Raw genomic sequence first — 18,337 nt, 5'->3', positions numbered from 1 at the left:
GTGTCTGACTCTTTGCGACTCCATGGACAGTCCATGGAGTTCTCCAGGCCAGAACACTGGAGTGGGTAGCCTTTCCCTTCTCCAGGGGATCTTCCCAATCCAGGGATTGAACCCAGGTCTCCCACATTACAGGTGGATTCTTTACCAGCTGAGCCACCAGGGAAGCCCATACACTATTGATACTGTGTATAAAATATATAACTAGTAAGAACCTATTCTATAGCATAGGGAACTCCCTGCTCTCTGGGGATCTAAATGGGAAGAACTTTTTCAAAGACAGCATATATATCTATCTGCATCTGTACACACAGCTGATTCATTTTGCTGAACAGCAGAAACTAATACAACACTGTAAAGCAACTATACTCCAATAAAAATTAACTAATAAAAAAAGAAGTCAGACTTGGCATTGGGCTCTGACACCAAGCCACCTCTCAGGGGAAGCTGGACAGGGAGGTGACCCTCAGCTGGGTTTAAGTGTGTTGATGGATTTACTATGAAAACATGCTTTTCCCTAAAGAGCATAAATCACACTCCACCAATGTAAAACACATTCCACCTTCTGGCTGTTACTGGGCTTAAGGATCCATTCTTAAGTCTCCACCGTGACCCCCCGCTTCTTCTCCCATGTGTCCCAACAAAACACAAGCCTGCAGGTCAGAGCTGGTTAGCTGGCAGCAACTCCTCCTAGCGGGGGCGGAGGTAGCCAGGAGGAGGCTAGGGGTGGGAACCTAACAGGCCACAGTGCCGGGCTCCACCCCACAGGAATACTCTGCAGAAACTCCCAGAACAGAGTCCTCTACAATGTTCCCACCTACCAAGAGGTGGGGGTGGGGGGTTGGGGGCTGGGGATGGTTTCTGGGTGATTCAAGCAGATGGCATGTATGGTGCACTTTCTTTACTTATCCCATGTGATAAAGGAAATATGTGTACCATAAAATTTCCTTGTGATAAATAAGGAAATATCTGTACCACTCACCCTAATGTACAATCAGTGGGAGCAGTGAGCTCGTCTCTCTGCAACTAGATGGTCCCATCTGGGGGAGTGATAGGAGATACAGACACCTGAAGGGTGCTGCTAACGTCCAGTCTAGTCCATAACTGGGCTTTCCTGGCGGCTCAGCTGGTAAAGAATCCATCTGCAATGCAGGAGACCCCGGTTCAATTCCTGGGTGGGCACAATCCACTGGAGAAGGGATAGGCTATCCACTCCAGTATTCTTGGGCTTCCCTGGTGGCTCAGCTGGTAAAGAATTCACCTGCAATGCGGGAGACCTGGGTTCAATCCCTGGGTTGGGAAGATCCCCTGGAGTAGGGACAGGCTACCCACTCCAGTATTCTGGCCTGGAGAATCCCCTGGAGGAGCCTGGAAGGCTACAGGTCCATGGGGTCGTAAAGAGTTGGACACAAATTAGCGACTTCACTTTCTTTCTTTCTTTAGCAGCCAACAAGTTCGTGGCACCAAATTTGACATGCTGATGTCTTCACTCCAAAAAGCAAGGAGAGCCTGCTGCTTCATGTACTGCCAGGTCAACTAAAATCGTCAACACAAGTTCGGCAGCGGGGTTCTGCCAACAGAGAATCATTTTTTGCCATGATCCAAAAGGAGCTGAGTCCCACCTCCACTCATGTTCTGGTTAACAGATCAGCAATTAGAGGGTGTTAGTTGCTCAGTCCTGTCCGACCACGTAACATTTAAAAAATTGACAATTATGCGTCATCACCCCAGTTGTAAGCATGGATGTCTTTCCTTCCCTCCTACGCTGGGAGTCCCTGTCAGGGTGGAGCATCTGTCCTACTTGATCCAGAACCAGAATTTTGAACCTCAGAAAAATGTTCTCAATTTGGAGAGTTGGGGGTAAAGAATCTAAGCTACTCCGTTTTGTTAACAGAAAAACTCCATTTTGTAAGGTTCCGGGAAAAGAGCCTTTGGAAATCCAAGAGCCTTTGGAAATCCCCTGACCTCACCCCACCACCCACGAGCCAATCAGACCCCAGACCAGAATCTCCTGACTTAACATTCAGGAACTCGTGGTCTACTTAGGTAATAGGGACCAATCAAAAACCAACACACAACCCTTCGAAAGAAAGTGACCAATCAGACATCCCCCTACCTAGAAATTCTTTTTTTTCCATGAACACTCCCTATATAAGCAATGTAACCCAAAACTCGGGGCTCTTCCTTATAGCCACTGCGTCGGTATCGGTGGGAGCCCCAGCTCGAGCTTGGTAATAAAAACTCTCTTGCTTTTGCATTGAATATCGGCTCCCTGGTGGTCATTGGGAGATTTCGCGACTTGGGCTAACAGGGGGAGGGAGAATGGATACATGTATATGTAGGGCTGAGTCTCTCCGCTGTTCACCTGAAACTATCACATTGTTAATTGGCTATAGTGAAAATGAAGTCTCTCAGTTGTGTCTGACTCTTTGCGACCCCCTGGACTGTAGCCCACGAGGCTCCTCCGTCCATGGGATTTTCCAGGCCAGGATACTAGAGTGGGTTGCCATTTCTTTCTCCAGGGGATCTTCCCAACCCAGGGATTGAATCCGGGTCCCCTGCATTGCAGACAGGCACTTTACTATCTGAGCCACCAGGGAAGCCCAATTGCCTATACTCCAATATAAGATAAAGTTTTTTTCTAAGTTCTCAATTTGATTTACATGAATAATTATCTTGATACTCTTCTGGTACCCTAATAAATACAACAAAAACCAGTTTTCATTATCATGTTCTGGTTAACAGATCAGCAATTAGAGGGCATTAGTTGCTCAGTCCTGTCTGATTCTCTGCAACGATATAGCCTGCCAGGCTCCTCTGTCCATGGGACTGTCCAGGCAAGAATACTGGAGCGGGTAGCCACATCCTTTGCAAGGGGATCTTCCCGACCCAGGGACTGAACCTGGGTCTCCGCATTGCAGGCAGATTCTTTACCCTCTGAGCCACCAGGGAAGCCCTTATACAGACTGTTTTACATTAATTTATGCAAAACACTGGGCATCTTTAAATCTTTGCATTATAGATCTCAAAGGACAGTCCCTTACCTGCATTTTCATGTATTTTGTTTTCAAATTTAAATGTTTCGAGGGCACTCTCCTTGGCCAGTTACTTCAGAAAATAAAACAGTCTCCAAAAGTTGACCACACCTTCTCGACATTCCCGTTCTAGAATTTCACTCGAGTCTCGCCGCTCTTTAACAACCCATAGGATGATTCTGAAAATTGCTAGGTTGGTCGCGCAACAGCGGGAAAGCTTCTGGAAGTCACTCCCTCGGAGTGGTTACCCACACAGCCAGCCAGAAGCCAAGACTGTGATGCACACAGCACATGATTCCCTCTCTCCCTGCCACCGCCATCTCCCCCCATCCACCCGTCCTCTTCACCCCTTCGCTGCTGACCGTGCCATTGTAACACACACACACACACACAGTATGTACAGTGAAGCCATTTATTACCACTCTGAACAGCAGAGGAGCTGACACACACACACACACACACACAGTGAAGCCGTTTATTACGACTCAACAGCAGAGGAACACACACACAGTCACACACACACACAGTCACACACACACAGTGAAGCCATTTATTACGACTCTGAACAACAGAGGAACACACCCACACCCCCACAGTCACACACACACAGACACACACACAGTGAAGCCGTTTATTACGACTCTGAACAGCAGAGGAACACACACACAAACCCAAACACACAGAGTCACAGAGTCACAGAGTCACACACACACACACACACACACACACACACACACACAGAAGCCGTTTATTACAACTCTGAACAGCAGAGGAGCTGAAGTCCAACCAGTGCAGCAGCGAGAGCTCTGCAGTTTAAAGGCCCGAGGCCAACGCTGGGCAGGAGGGAAGCCTTCCCATGTGTGCAGGGTTGCCTGGAGCAGCCCCCCCGCCTCCCCACAATGCGGCACACTCGGGACTGCAGCGGGGCAAGGAGCCGCTCTGATCAAGATGACAGCTGGCGCTCCGCACGTGATCCGCTTGGAACACAGGGTCACAAAGCCCCAACCGTGCAGCTTGCTTCTGCAGGTGCAAGCCTCATGGCAGCCGCGTCCCACAGCAGCACACGCAGACCACCATGCCTGCCCCCTCCGAGCCACCGTACCCTTGCGTGATGCTGCCAGCAGCCAGTTCTAGAGCCAAATGAAATAAGACCCTGGCGCACAAGGCTGGCAAGAGTCAACATTCGTTTCTGCAATACAACCTTCAATTCTGAGGTTGATGTTTTAATCCGAGCAGCTCATCAACCCCCAGAGACCCTCAAGGCACAGAAAGATCTGCACTCAGCGACCCTACAGTGCACAAATCGGCTTCCATTTCTCCATCAGTGTTTTTTTTTTTTTTTTTTTAAATATGTATTTATTTGGCTGTGCCACGTCTTCAACTGCAGCACACGGGACGTAGTTCTCTGGCCGGGGAGGGAGCCCAGGTCCCCCACACTGCAAGCTCCGTGTCCTACCCACGAGGCCACCAGGGAAGACCCTTTTATCAGCTGTTTTGCAAATAAGGCTAAAGCCCAGCTCCTGCAGTGACCTGCAATGCCCTCTCCTGCGATCCTCAGGGATGAGGGTCCACACAGTGGTGTGTATTTCACCTAAATTCCACCCTCATTGCAGGAAGACTGCTACTCTGGACACATTTTAGAATGTGGGCATATAATCATGTTAACACTGCGGCCAGCCCATTTTTCATGCTCTGACCTGCTCTGGGGGAGCTGACCGAGTCAATTTCTATTTTTAAAGCTCAAAATGAATTCATTAAAGAAGGCCTAACCCCATCCTTTCATTAACAATCCTTCCAGGCAACTTGGATTCCCCGGCCAGCAACCCAGCTGCGCCCTAGTTGTTAAAGGGTCCCTTCACTTTGCTGTTCTACATAAAGCATTCCATTCAAGCCCATCACACTGGGTTTCTCTGTCATCAGAAAGAACTCGACTGCGTGCAAAACACAGCAGCTGTGTGATGAACCAACAAAACTGCCCTAAGGAGGGCGTTCACAATGTCCTGCCCTGGCTTTGCTGGCCCCACCGGCAGTGCTGAGGGGCCTCGGGCAACCCCAACTGGTGACCAGCCACTTCAGGTCTGGCCGAAACCACACGCCCGACCACATTATCTGAGCCCTCACCCCCATAAAGCAGCCCACCTGCCCCCCAAGATGCCTCCTCAGTGACCCCAAGTACAAGATTCTCCTACCTTGGGGTGGGGCCTCTGTCCTCGGCCAGTGCCACCAAAGAAAGCTCCGTGTGCTCCTCCGGGTCCCCTGCTTGCCATCGAGGTTCCATGGAGGCGTCCTGCCAAGGGCGGCACAACAGGACACCCAGTCATCAAGCGGCCTCCCCCCTGAGAACCTCTGCGATCACGATCCCCTTCATTGTGGGCGCGCCCTGTGAGCCAGCACCCACGAACTGGGTGACGTGGCCTGTGGTCAGCCGGCCTGGGGACCATCAGCCCAGCCCTCGTCAAAATGACTCAAGGAGACCGCAGTCCCTTTGGGCTCCCCAGCAGGAAGCAGGACTCTGACGTGAGGGCTGGAAAGCTGTGTGACGTGGTGGCCCCCAACCTCACCCAGTCAAATCAAAACACTGCTGGTACACAGCTCACCGCAGTCAAAGCTCAAGCCCTGGGACCTGGAGTCTGGCAGCCTGGTCTCTTGACCTCAAGAACATGGATTTCTAGAAGGTCACGTGGCACAGGGCACCATCTTGGGGGACACACATGCCCTAGGTGTCCACAGGCCTTTCTGTACCGGGGGCCACACAGAAACCAGCACCTCTCTTCACACATGCACACACACGTTCATAAGTGTGTAACAAAGCGATCGCTGGTTCTATTGTTTACAAAAGCCTCCATCGGATGCTGCAGGAAATCTTTCCTTTGAAATACACCCTTGCAGATGGAAGGAGCGGAAAAGGCAGAGAGAGGGAGACTGACTATGAACCATGAAGTATGAATACAAGCACGGAGGTTTTTTTTTAGAAAGCGAAACGTCAGCTTTCACCATCAACACGCCTAAGGAAAGTGCAAAAGTTTAAAGCATTGCACTTTCAGTTATACTTGCCCCAGAGCAATATTTAAAAATATCTGACCCCATAAAATAAAAACCAAATGAGAACAGTAAAAGTATGAAGTGACATCAGTATTTGAAAAGCGTTTAACATGTGTTAACGGTGGACATAAAGCACCCCTTTTCATTTCAGAGGACAACTTAACCATTTTCTGTTGTTTCCCCCAATTTCTTCCGGTTGAATCAAGGGCAAGCTAATCAAGAGGGAAGACAGCTTCAGCTAGGATGAGGCTGGGAAGTCGAGATGTGGGGGAAACCAGGACACCTGCAATTGTCATGAATGTGTGGACCTGAGCCCCAGGTACCACTCGCAGGAGCTGCTATACTGGCGGAGCCCGGTGCACAGAAACGCTTGGACATCAGGACACAAGTCACCACGACACCAGGCCATGCTATTCCCTGGGTGTCCCATCTGTGCCTTGGGGTCAGGCGGGGTTGCATCTGGTCCCCTGCAGGATGCTTACCTGCTTGTAGAGGTCCGTGGAAGGTGATGACCGGGACCTTTCGTGGACGTACTGCGGCCTCTCCTCCTGGTCCACACCCACGTCGAGGATGTTGTCGGCGGAGTGGTACCTCCCGCCACTCCTGGCTTCCGGGACTTTCCTCTGTTCCCTCCAGGAGGCTTGATACTCTGCAAAGGTGCCGAGCCGCTCTGGCCGGATGGGTCTCCCCGCCTTTCCGTCTTTTCCAGGGCCCGCTGTCCACAGCATCTCCGGCTTCTCCCTGGGGAAGCCACAGGGCGCCGGCCTGAGCCCAGGCTGAGGGACCACGGGCTTGCTGGTTTCCTCAAAAAACTTCCACCTGTCGGCAAAGGTGCGCACCGTCTCGTCGTGGGGTGCGGGTCGCTGGTCCCCCGTCAGCCCCACCGCGTTCATCTTCTCGGGCTCCGAGTAGGACTTCAGCTTCTGCTCGGCAGTGAAGCGCCTCCGGCTCCCGATGCGCGCGCTGCAGCTGCCGCTGCCGGCAGCGCACAAGGGCGGCCCAGCACCTGGGGCCCCATCCCAGATGCGGGGGGCCGGCTCCGGGTCCGCCAGGCTGGGCTCCAGGTCGCGGCGGCGGAACGACGTGGCCCTCAGGACGCGGGCCTGCGCCTCCTTCAGGTGGTCCTTATAGGTGCCGCCGGGCAAGGTGGTCTCTGGGGCACCCACTGGCTGCGTCCGGGAACCACGCGCCTCAGTCTCGTCGTCTTCCGCCTCCCCCTCCTCCTCCGCGGAGCTGGCAAAGGTGGCCGTGCTCCGGCTCTTCTGCAGCCTGGCTCGCCGCTGCTGGATCTCGTTCCTCAGGGTGGTGGCGAAGCGGTCGCTCCTCCGGAGGGGCTTGCCCGCCGGGGCCTCAGGCAGCGCTGGAGCCTTGTCCTCGTGGCGGGTCTCGGGCGGGCACGCCCCTTCCCGGCTCAGAGAGTGCAGCATGGGCGTCTGCAGGGGGCAGATCTCGCCACCCCCGTCATCCAAGCTGCCCGCCACCCTCTTCCTGCCGCCTTTGTCCAGGAGGCCAGCCCCCGGTGGGTCCTCAGGTGCCCTGTCCACCGTCTCCACCCTGCCTCTCTGCCGTGCGCCCGGGGCACCCTCCAGTCGGGACGGGTAGCAGTGGGGCTGAGGGGCCAGGGCGCCCCACTGGGGACCGGGTCTGGACATCACGCAGTAGTAGCGGCTCTGCGCGCCGCAGTCACCCCTCTGGTCTGCAGTGCGCAGCCCTCCGACGACAATGGGAGCAGGGCTGTTGTCCGCGAGGCAGTCTGTGGGGAGGGGCTCCCCTAGCCACGTGGCGGCCCTGGGGCCCTCACGGAAGAAGGGGCCCTCATCGCTCGAGTGCCGCGGGTGTTGGCATGTAGGCAAGGGCTGCGGGAGCCGCACGTCGGTGCTCGAGAGAGAAGCCTGCAGCCGGCTGGGGGCCCCCAGGAGGGCCCGGGCCCCGCTGTCGCAGGCTGGCCACCCACAGTCCACATGCGCCCCTGGCGTGCACCCTGAGCTTGCAGCTCTCTGGCCGTCGCCCCCGCGCGCCAGCCTCAACGGCTGATCAGCGGGTTCGGGTCTCTTCCAGTCGCCACCGTGGGGCTGCACGCGGCTCAGGCCCAGCAAGGGCTGCACTGGGGTCGCGTCTGCTGAGAACATGGGGCCCTGGGTCTGCTCGTGGCTCCTGGTGGCAGCGAAGCTGTCGCGGCGGAGTGGGGGAGGCGGTGGGGGAGGGGACGGAGGGGCTCGTCTCTTATCCGGAACATACCAGACGGGCCCGGAGCTGGACCGCCCGCAAGCAGCTAGCTTGGGCTCGGGGCCATCCTCGGGGACCCGGGGCGGGAAGCACCCCAGGGGCTCCTCGGTGCCCTGAGCGTCGCCGGCCGTCAGAGCCGGCCGGCTGTCCACTGCAGCGGAGGACTCCCACAGGCCCACTTTGTAGAGGATATTCTCGGCCGAGGACGCGTCCACCTTGGGCAGAGTGTGGTCCGGGGTGCTGGAGCGGGTGGAGAATGAACCGTAAGCTGAGTCCCGCTTGCTGGCGCCACCCAGGCGGTCGATGCTGCTGCTGGACTTGGCCGCCGAGAGGCGCCCCGACGGGTCGGGCTGGGAGGATGGGTCCAGGCTGTCGACGCTCCCCAGTGAGCTGAAGTGGTCCGAGGTGCGCTGCAGGTTCGCTGGCTCCCAGGCACCGCCCGACAGGTCCTGGGAGGAGGAGCTAGGAAAGGAGAAGAAACCACAGGCAACAGAGGGGGGCTTTAGGGCCGGGTTGTAGGGAAGGGCAAGAGGAGACGGTACATGTGGGCGCAGCTGCCCCCGTGCAGACATCACCTGCACTAAACACTCTTCCCCCATGGAGATCCCTGGACGGGAAGGTGAATATGAGTATGCGCAACTGTGTCCCAGTCTTTGCAACCCCCATGGACTGTAGCCCGCCAGGCTCCTCTGTTCATGGGATTCTCCAGGCAAGAATACCAGAATGGGTTGCCATTTCCTTCTCCCAGGGGATCTTCCGGTCCCAGGGATCGAACCTGCATCTCCTGCATTCGCAGGTGGATTCTTTACCACCTGAGTCACCAGGGTGAAGCCCAGGGAAGGTGAGCACACCGCATCTAACTTTTCACATTTCAAAGAGCAGCTTTTCCAAGGCAGGCTGAAAGGGTCGGAGTCCTATCCACTGGATGCCTTTTCCCAAAAAGAAAAACTTCAATGCTGCAGTACATTCCTGGAGACCATACCCACAGGCTGGGTGGAAGTGTGCAGCGTGCAGAAGTATCCTGGATAGCAAACTGCAGCCCACAAAGCTAAGGATGGCTTTTAGGTTTCCTAGTGGGGGGAGAGGGCAGAATTCAAAGAGTACCACGTGACCCATAAAAACGATCTGAAATTCAAATTTCAGTGCTCATAAATATAGACTTTGAGGGGAACATGGTCATGGCTGTGTGCAGGGCTCCAAACCCAGAGCTGAGCAGCTGCCAAAGACACCTGCCTACCAGCTAGAAAGTGTTATCTGGCCCCTTGCGGAACGAGTTCGTGAGCCTCTAGTTTAGTGCATGAAATAATTCATGCTATGCACTGCTAGCATGAGGAAGGCCATCAAAAGAGAAGGATCTTCAACTTAAAAAGGCAAGTTCAGAGATAAGATTATATTTGCAAAACCCAAATATTAAATTACAGGCATTCCTCATTTTACTGCACTTTGCTGATACTGCTTCCTCCCTGCCCCCCAAATTGAAGATTTGTAGCAATTCTGAATCAAGCAAGCCTATAGGTGCCATTTTCCCCAACACTGTTCACTCTGCCACATTTTTTAAGTTATTGCAGTATTTCAGAATTTTTCCATTATTTCTCATGGTGACATGTGATCGTTCATGTTACTACTGCAAAAGGACTGCCACTCACTGAAAGCTCAGATGATGATTAGCATTTTTTTAGTATTTTAAGACTAAGGTATACACTTCTTTTTTTTTTGATAGGACAATATTGCACACTTAAGCTCTCAATGGTGAAACTATTTATCCAGGCATGTAAAGTGCTTTTATTAAAGCTCAACAAAGCTGGAACATTCATGCTTCAAGGAGGGGAAAAAAACTGCACCTACTTGAGGTTTGAGAGGAAGCAAGATAAGAAAGAAAAATCTGTGACCTGGGAAAAGACACAAGAGTGTGAGCTGGCTAAGTCACTCAGCGGGAGGGGGGGGTGCAATGAACACTGGGCTCTACACCGTGTCCTCGGAGGACAGACCAGATCCCCTCCCAGAATCGGAGTACGTTTCTCTCCATCCTGTCTCCCGCATTCCTGAGTGGATTTTTCCGGGAGATTCTAAGTCCAAGCAGACAGAAATAAAGCTCAGCGCGGTTTCCACAGGGCACATGGGTGTCTTAAGTCAAAAACAGCCAAGTGGGCTTCATGGAGATCCTATTACATGAAGTCACTGTCATAATGCACTCCAAGGCCCACTTTTTCACTTAAGTGTTACCACTGGGATGATAACCTGGGTTTTTCCAAAGTAGCCTAGGCTCCAAATACTACCATCTCTTATGGCTGTAAATAGGTAATGTTGTACATATTTATTTACCTGGGCCATGTCTTAGTGGCAGCCCATGGGCTCCTTAGCTGCGCCATGCCAAGACTTAGTTGCGGCATGTGGGATCTAGTTCCCTGACCAGGAATCTAACCTGGGGACCTTGAAGCTCGGAATCCTAGCCATTGGACCACCAGGGAAGTCCCAGGAATATTCGATTTAAGATACATTTTCCTTTACAGCAGGCATTTAGTAATAGTCAAAAACTGACTTTGAGATAGTTATGTCAGCTCTGAATACACACACAGACACACCCAGTCATGCATATCATGCATACGCACACACATGTGCACCCACACTCACATACATATACAAACAAATACACGTATACACTCACACAGGCACTTGTGCACACACCCCAAAGAGGCACACTACTGGCCGTTACCACTGTCCTTCTAACAGACTAGTGAGGACCCTGGCCACTAACCGAGGTGACTGGTCAGCTCCCAGCTTGGTGTTCTCCAAGCCAACACCCCCACGGTGCTGTCTGGGGGTGCCATTTGCCCTTCCGACCCTGAAATGTGGGCCCCAGGTAAGCCACGTGGACCAGCCCTCCCCCTTCTACCAACACAATTCTCAGGCCATCTGTCTCAAAGTCACTGAGAAACCACCAGGCCAAGGCTGGTCCCAAGCCTGGCACATGGGCTTGAAGGCCCCTGGTTTCTCCTGTACCTCCACATAGCAACCTGGGAGACAGGGTGCTGGTGTAGCACAGCAGCTCCCTGGGGAGCTTTAGCAAAACACACTTGCTCAACACATAAGCGACTCCTGCCTTCTAACCTGCACACAAACATCTCTAAAGAAGATGCACAGCCATCCCACTCAGCTGGCTCAAAGGGATTCGGCCAAAACTGATTTATCAATTAGACGACATAAATGAGAAAGCACGCTTGCCCATCCTTTCTCCTGGTGTTTTGTTTTTTTTTCAAGTATTATACATCTGCCTACTCAGTGAAAAAAAGAATCGTTCCAGTAGTGATGCATCCATAGACTTTTCTCATCAGAAAAGGAACATCATTCTGAAGTCAAGAAAGGCACCATACAAAATAAAACAAGGCACGACCTACGGGATGCAGAGAAAGCAGTTCTAAGAGAGAAGCTTACAGCAATGCAAGTTTATCTTAGGAAACAAACAGCCTCAAATACGCTAACCCTATATGTAGAGGGACTAGAGAAAGGAACACACAAACTCCAAAGTTAGTAGAAGGAAAGAAGTCATGAACATTAGAGCAGAAATAAATGAAATATAGACTCAAAAACACTAAGAAAGATCAAACTAAAACCTGATTTTTAAAAAGATGAACCAAACTGACAAACCTTTAGTCAGATTCAAGAAACAAGAGGACCCCAAAAATCAGTAAAGTCAGAAATGAAAGAAATCATAACTGATACCACAGAAACACAAAGGATCTTACAAGATAATTATATGAACTACATGCTAATAAAATGGACAATCTAGAGAAATGGAAAAATTTCAAGAAATGTACAATTTCCCAAGATCAAACCAGAAAGTAGAAAATATAAACAAACTAAGTAGCAGCAACAAGCTCAACCTAATTTTAAAAAAAACTCCCATCAAACAAAAGTCCAGGACCATATGGCTTCACAGGTGAATTCTACCAAACTTTCAGAGAAGAGTCAACACCTTTCCATCTCAAACTACTGCAAAAATTGCAAAGGAAGGAATGCTTCTGAACTCATTCTACATGGCCAGCATCGCTGTGATACCAAACCGGAGACATCATACACAAAAAATAAAATGACAGGCTATTATCACTGATGGACATAGATGAAAAATCCTCAATAAAATATTAGCAAACTGAATCAAAAAATACATTAAAAGAATCATACACTATGATCAAGTGGAATTTATCTCAGGATATACCAAGGATGCTTCCATATCTGCAAATTAACCAATGGGATACACAACATTAACAAACTGAAGAGTAAAAACCATATGATCATCTCGAGAGATACAGAGAAAGCTTTTGATAAAATTCAGCATCCATTTTGATAAAAACTCAACCACATGGGCATAGAGGGGACGTACCTCAACATAATGAAGGCCACATAGGCAAAATCCACAGCAAAGATTATACTCAACAGTGAAAAGCTGAAAGCATTTCAGAACAAGGCAAGGATGCCCACTCTCATCACTTTCATTCAACAAAGTTTTGGAACTCCTAGCCACAGCAATCAGAGAAAAAGAAATCAAAGGAATTCAAGCGGGAAAGGAAGAAGTAAAACTGCCTCTGTTTGCAGATGACGTGATATTATACATAGAAAATCCTGAAGATGTCACCAAAAAACTCCTACAACACATCAATGAATTTGGTCAAGTTGCAGGATGTGAAATTAACATAAAGAAATGTGTTGCATACTAATGGTGAAACCATCAGACAGAGGAACTGAGGAAACAAACCATTTACAACTGCATTAAAAAGAATTAAGTACTGGGACTTCCCTGGTGGTCCAGAGCTTAAGAGTCTTAGCTTTCACTGTGCGGGGTGTGGGTTTGATCCCTGGTTGGGAAACCAAGGTCCCATGTGTCCCCCAGTGTGGACAAAAATAACAATAATAATACACACCTAGGAAAAATCTAACCAAGGAGGTAAAAGACCTATAGTCAGAAAACTGTAAGACACTGATGAAAGAAACTGAAAATGCCATACACAAAATGGAAATATAAACCATGGACTGGAAGAATACTGTTAAAATCACCATACTGCTCAAAGCAATCTACAGATTCAAAGCTATCCCTATCAAAATACCAACAGCATTTTTCACAAAACTAGAACAAATCAATTTAAAAATTTGCATAGCAACATCAAAGACCCTGAAGAGCCAAAACAATCCTGAGAAAGAAGAGAGATGGAGGTATCAGACTACACTACAAAGCTATGGTCCTCAAAATAGTATGGCAGCAGCACAAAAACAGACACGCGGTCAGGAAACAGAATAGAGAGCCCTGAAATAAACCCACGTGCTTATCATCAACTAGTCTATGACAAAGGAGGCAAGGACATACAGTGGGGAACAGACAGCCTCTTCAATAAGTCATGCTGGGAAAACTGGATAGCTACATGCGAAAGCATGGAACTAGAGCATTCTCTAACAAGGTATTAAAAAAAAAAAATCTCGAAATGGATTAAGGATTTAAATTTAAGACCAGAAACCATAAAACTCCCAGAGGAAAACATAGGTGGAACACCCTTTGACATAAATTCTAGCAGTATTTTTGGGGATCTGCCTCCTACGGCAAAGTAAAGAAATGCAAAAATACACAAACGGGACCTAGTTAAAATGAAAGGTTTTTCCAGAGGAAAGGAAACCATCAACAAAATGAAAAGACAACCTACTGAATGGGAGAAAATATTTGCCAATGACATGACCAGTGAGAGGTTAAAGTGTAAAAAATAAACAGATCCAACTCTATCTGGAAAATAAATACCTGATTAAAAAATAGGCAGTAGGGACTCCCCGGGCAGTCCAGTGGTTAAGACTCCGCCCTTCCCCTGCAGGGGTGGAGACGTCTATCCCCACTTGAGGAACTAAGATCCCACATGACGCATATGGCCCAAAGATACGTTAATAAATAATGGATGGGATGATTTGGAGAATGGCATTGAAACATGTATAATATCATATGTGAAACAAATCACCAGTCCAGGACAGGATGCTCGGGGCTGATGCACTGGGATGATCCAGACGGATGGGATGGGGAGGGAGGTGGGAGGGCGGTTCATGACAGGGAACACCCTGTCGGATGTGTACACCCATGGCGGATTCATGTTGATGTATGGCAAAACCAATACAATACTGGAAAGTAATTAGACTCCAATTAAAATAAATAAATTTATGTTTAAAGATAAATAAATAATGGTTAGAAGACCTGAACAGACATTTTCCCAAAGGAGACATACAGATGGCAGGCGAAAAGCTGCTCAGCATCGGTAATCAGAGAAATGCAAACCAAAACCACAATGAAGTATCACCCTCACACCTGTCAGAAGGTCTGTCATCAACGAGACAGCAAATAACAAAAGCTGGTGAGGACACAGAGAAAAGGGAACCCTTGTTCACTACTGGAAAACAGCATGCAAGTGCCTAGAAAGCTAAAAGAGAACTACCATAGGATACAGCAATTCCACTCCTTGATATATAAATCCCTCCCCAAATGAGAACATTAATTCCAAAAGATAACATGCACCCCATTGTTCATAGCAGCATTATTTACAGTGCTCAAGATACGGAAGTAACCTTGAAGTCCATCGACAGATGAGTAGATTAAAGAAGACGGTGTATATATCATACACACAAACACAGACAATGGGATACTACTCAGCCATAAAAAAGAATGAAATGTTGCCATTCATATTAACAAGGACGGGCCTGGAAGGCATTGTGTTTGATGAACTAAGGCAGAGAAAAACAAATTCTGCATAATGTCACTTATATGTGGAATCAAAAACAGCAGCAACAACAACAAAGAGATAGAACAGAAGCAGACTTACAGACACACAGGCGAACTAGTGATTGGCAGTGGGGGGAGGGAAGGGGGAGGGGCAGGACAGAGGTAGGGCAGTCAAGTACAAACGATGACATAAACACGCTGCAAGGATGTACTGTCTGGCACAGGGAACATAGCCAATATTTTACAATAACTTTCCATGGAGTACGTGTGTGCTGCGCTTAGTCGCTCAGTCGTGGCCAATTCTCTGCGACCCTATGGATGGTAGCCCGCCAGCGTCCTCTGTCCATGCGGATTTTCCAGGCCAGAATACTGGAGTGGTTGCCATGCCCTCCTCCAGGGGATCTTCCCAAGCCAGGGATCGAACCCAGGTCTCCCACCTTGCAGGTGGATCCGTTACCAGCTGAGCTACCATGGAAGCCCAAGAACACTGGAGTGGGTAGCCTATCCCTTCTCCAGGGGAACTTCCCGACCCAGGAACTGAACCGGGGTCTCCTGCATTCCAAGAACACTGGAGTGGGTAGCCTATCCCTTCTCCAGAGGAACTTCCCGACCCAGGAACTGAACCGGGGTCTCCTGCATTCCAAGAACACTGGAGTGGGTAGCCTATCCCTTCTCCAGGGGAACTTCCCGACCCAGGAACTGAACCAGGGTCTCCTGCATTCCAAGAACACTGGAGTGGGTAGCCTATCCCTTCTCCAGAGGAACTTCCCGACCCAGGAACTGAACCGGGGTCTCCTGCATTCCAAGAACACTGCAGCGGGTAGCCTATCCCTTCTCCAGAGGAACTTCCCGACCCAGGAATTGAACCGGGGTCTCCTGCATCACAAGGAGGATCCTTTTCCCAGCTGAGCTACCTGGGAAGCCTGTTAGACGGCAGTAGCAGCTTGAAAAATTGGGACTCGCTATGCTGCAGAGCTGAAATGAAGACTACCATAAATGAACTACACCGCAACACGAAGGAAAAGAAAGGAACGCATGGTGACGACAAGGCAGGGCTGTCAGCGGTGTGGCAGAAAGCGAAAGCAGCTCCCCAGCCCCCGGGGGAGGCGGGGGAGAAGGCAGAAGGTGCGCCTACCTGGCATGGTACTGTCTCGGCCAAGAGGGGCAGGGAAACAGAGGTGCAGCTGGCTCGGACTGGCTGTCAGAGAACTTGGTGGCATGCCAGGAGTGTGGCCTCCAGCTCAGCTCATTCCACCTGGGGATAAAAAAAAAAAAGGGGGATGCAAGTGACTCAGGGACATCACACCGAGGACCGATTCGTGCCAAGAAAGGACTGAGAGGCAGAAACCATTTGAGTGACTTACGGCATCACGACTGGGCACTTCCCCTTCAACATCTGGGCACCAGCACTCCTGGTATAGGTTTGTTACTGGAGAACTGATCTGAGCACTGGTCTTGCCCTGAGAACCCCATGAACAGTACGAAAAGGCAAATTGACAGGATACCAAAAAAGGAACTCCCCAGGTCATTAGGTGCCCAATATACTACTGGAGATCAGTGGAGAAATAACGCCAGAAAGAATGAAGTTCAGTTCAGTTCAGCCGCTCAGTCATGTCTGACTCTTTGCGACCCCATGAATTGCAGCATGCCAGGCCTCCCTGTCCATCACCAGCTCCGGGAGTTCACTTAGACTCACGTTCATCGAGTCCGTGATGCCATCCAGCCATCTCATCCTCTGTCTTCCCCTTCTCCTCCTGCCCCCCATCCTTCCCAGCATCAGAGTTTTTTTCCAATGAGTCAACTCTTCGCAGGAAGTGGCAAAAGTACTGGAGTTTCAGCTTTAGCATCATTCCTCACAAAGAAATCTCAGGGCTGATCTCCTTCAGAATGGACTGGTTGGATCAGCTTGCAGTCGAAGGGACTCTCAAGAGTCTTCTCCAACACCACAGTTCAAATGTATCAATTCTTCAGCGCTCAGCCTTCTTCACAGTCCAACTCTCACATCCATACATGACCACAGGAAAAACCATAGCCTTGACTAGACGGACCTTAGTTGGCAAACTAATGTCTCTGCTTTTGACTATGCGATATAGGTTAGTTATAACTTTTCTACCAAGGAGTAAGCGTCTTTTAATTTCATGGCTGCAGTAACCATCTGTAGTGATTTTTGAGCTCCCCAAAATAAAGTCTGACACTGTTTCCATTGTTTCCCCATCTATTTCCCATGAAGTGATGGGACCGGATGCCATGATCTTTGGTTTCTGAATGTTGAGCTTTAAGCCAACTTTTCACTTTCCTCTCTCACTTTCATCAAGAGGCTCTGGAGTTCCTCTTCACTTTCTGCCATAAGGGTGGGGTCATCTGCATATCTCAGGTTATTGATATTTCTCCCGGCAATCTTGACTCCAGCTTGTGTTTCTTCCAGTCCAGTGTTTCTCATGATGTATTCTGCATAGGAGTTAAATAAGCAGGGTGACAATATACAGCCTTGACTTAGTCCTTTTCCTATTTGGAACCAGTCTGTTCTTCCATGTCCAGTTTGAACTGTTGCTTTCTACCCTGCAGACACGTTTCTCAAGAGGTAGGTTAGGTGGTCTGGTATTCCCATCTCTTTCAGAATATTCCACAGTTTATAGTGATCCACAGTCAAAGGCTTTGGTACCGTCAATAAAGCAGAAATAGATGTTTTTCTGGAACTCTCTTGCTTTTTCCATGACCCAGTGGATGTTGGCAATTTGATCTCTGGTTCCTCTGCCTTTTCTAAGACCAGCTTGAACACCAGGGAGTTCACGGTTCACGTATTGCTGAAGCCTGGCTTGGAGAATTTTGAGCATTACTTTACTACCATGTGAGATGAGTGCAACTGTGTGGTAATTTGAACATTCTTTGGCATTGCCTTTCTTTGGGACTGGAATGAAAACTGACCTTTTCCAGTCCTGTGGCCACTGCTGAGTTTTCCAAACTTGCTGGCATACTGAGTGCAGTGCTTTCACAGCATCATCTTTCAGGATTTGAAATAGCTCAACTGGAATTCCATCACCTCCACTAGCTTTATTCATAGTGATGCTTTCTAAGGCCCACTTGACTTCACATTCCAGGATGTCTGGCTCTAGATTAGTGATCACATCATCACGATTATCTGTGTCATGAAGATCTTTTTTGTACAGTTCTTCCATGTATTCTTGCCACCTCTTCTTAATACCTTCTGCTTCTGTTAGGTCCAGACCATTTCTGTCCTTTATCGAGCCCATCTTTGCATGAAATATTCCCTTGTTATCTCTGATTTTCTTGAAGG

At 49.6% G+C, this 18,337-nt stretch overlaps 1 protein-coding gene across 3 annotated transcripts in view; it reads right to left on the bottom strand.

Annotated features, from left to right (window-relative positions):
- SHROOM2 (shroom family member 2) overlaps positions 1-18,337 on the bottom strand; it is a 148,118-nt gene that overhangs the window by 45,715 nt on the left and 84,066 nt on the right. For all 3 annotated transcript variants that reach the window (XM_018043826.1, XM_018043827.1, XM_018043828.1), the window contains exons 3-4: positions 6,557-8,762; positions 5,222-5,319 (exon numbers count right to left, since the gene is read on the bottom strand). In XM_018043826.1, the coding sequence (XP_017899315.1) occupies positions 5,222-5,319; positions 6,557-8,762 (2,304 nt within the window). The remainder of the gene's footprint in view (positions 1-5,221; positions 5,320-6,556; positions 8,763-18,337) is intronic.

The sequence above is a fragment of the Capra hircus genome, assembly GCF_001704415.2.
Source record: "Capra hircus breed San Clemente chromosome X unlocalized genomic scaffold, ASM170441v1, whole genome shotgun sequence".
Classification (NCBI taxonomy): Eukaryota; Metazoa; Chordata; class Mammalia; order Artiodactyla; family Bovidae; genus Capra; species Capra hircus.
The sequence above is the reverse complement of the archived record's forward strand: the minus strand, read 5'-3'. Positions and strand labels throughout refer to the sequence as shown.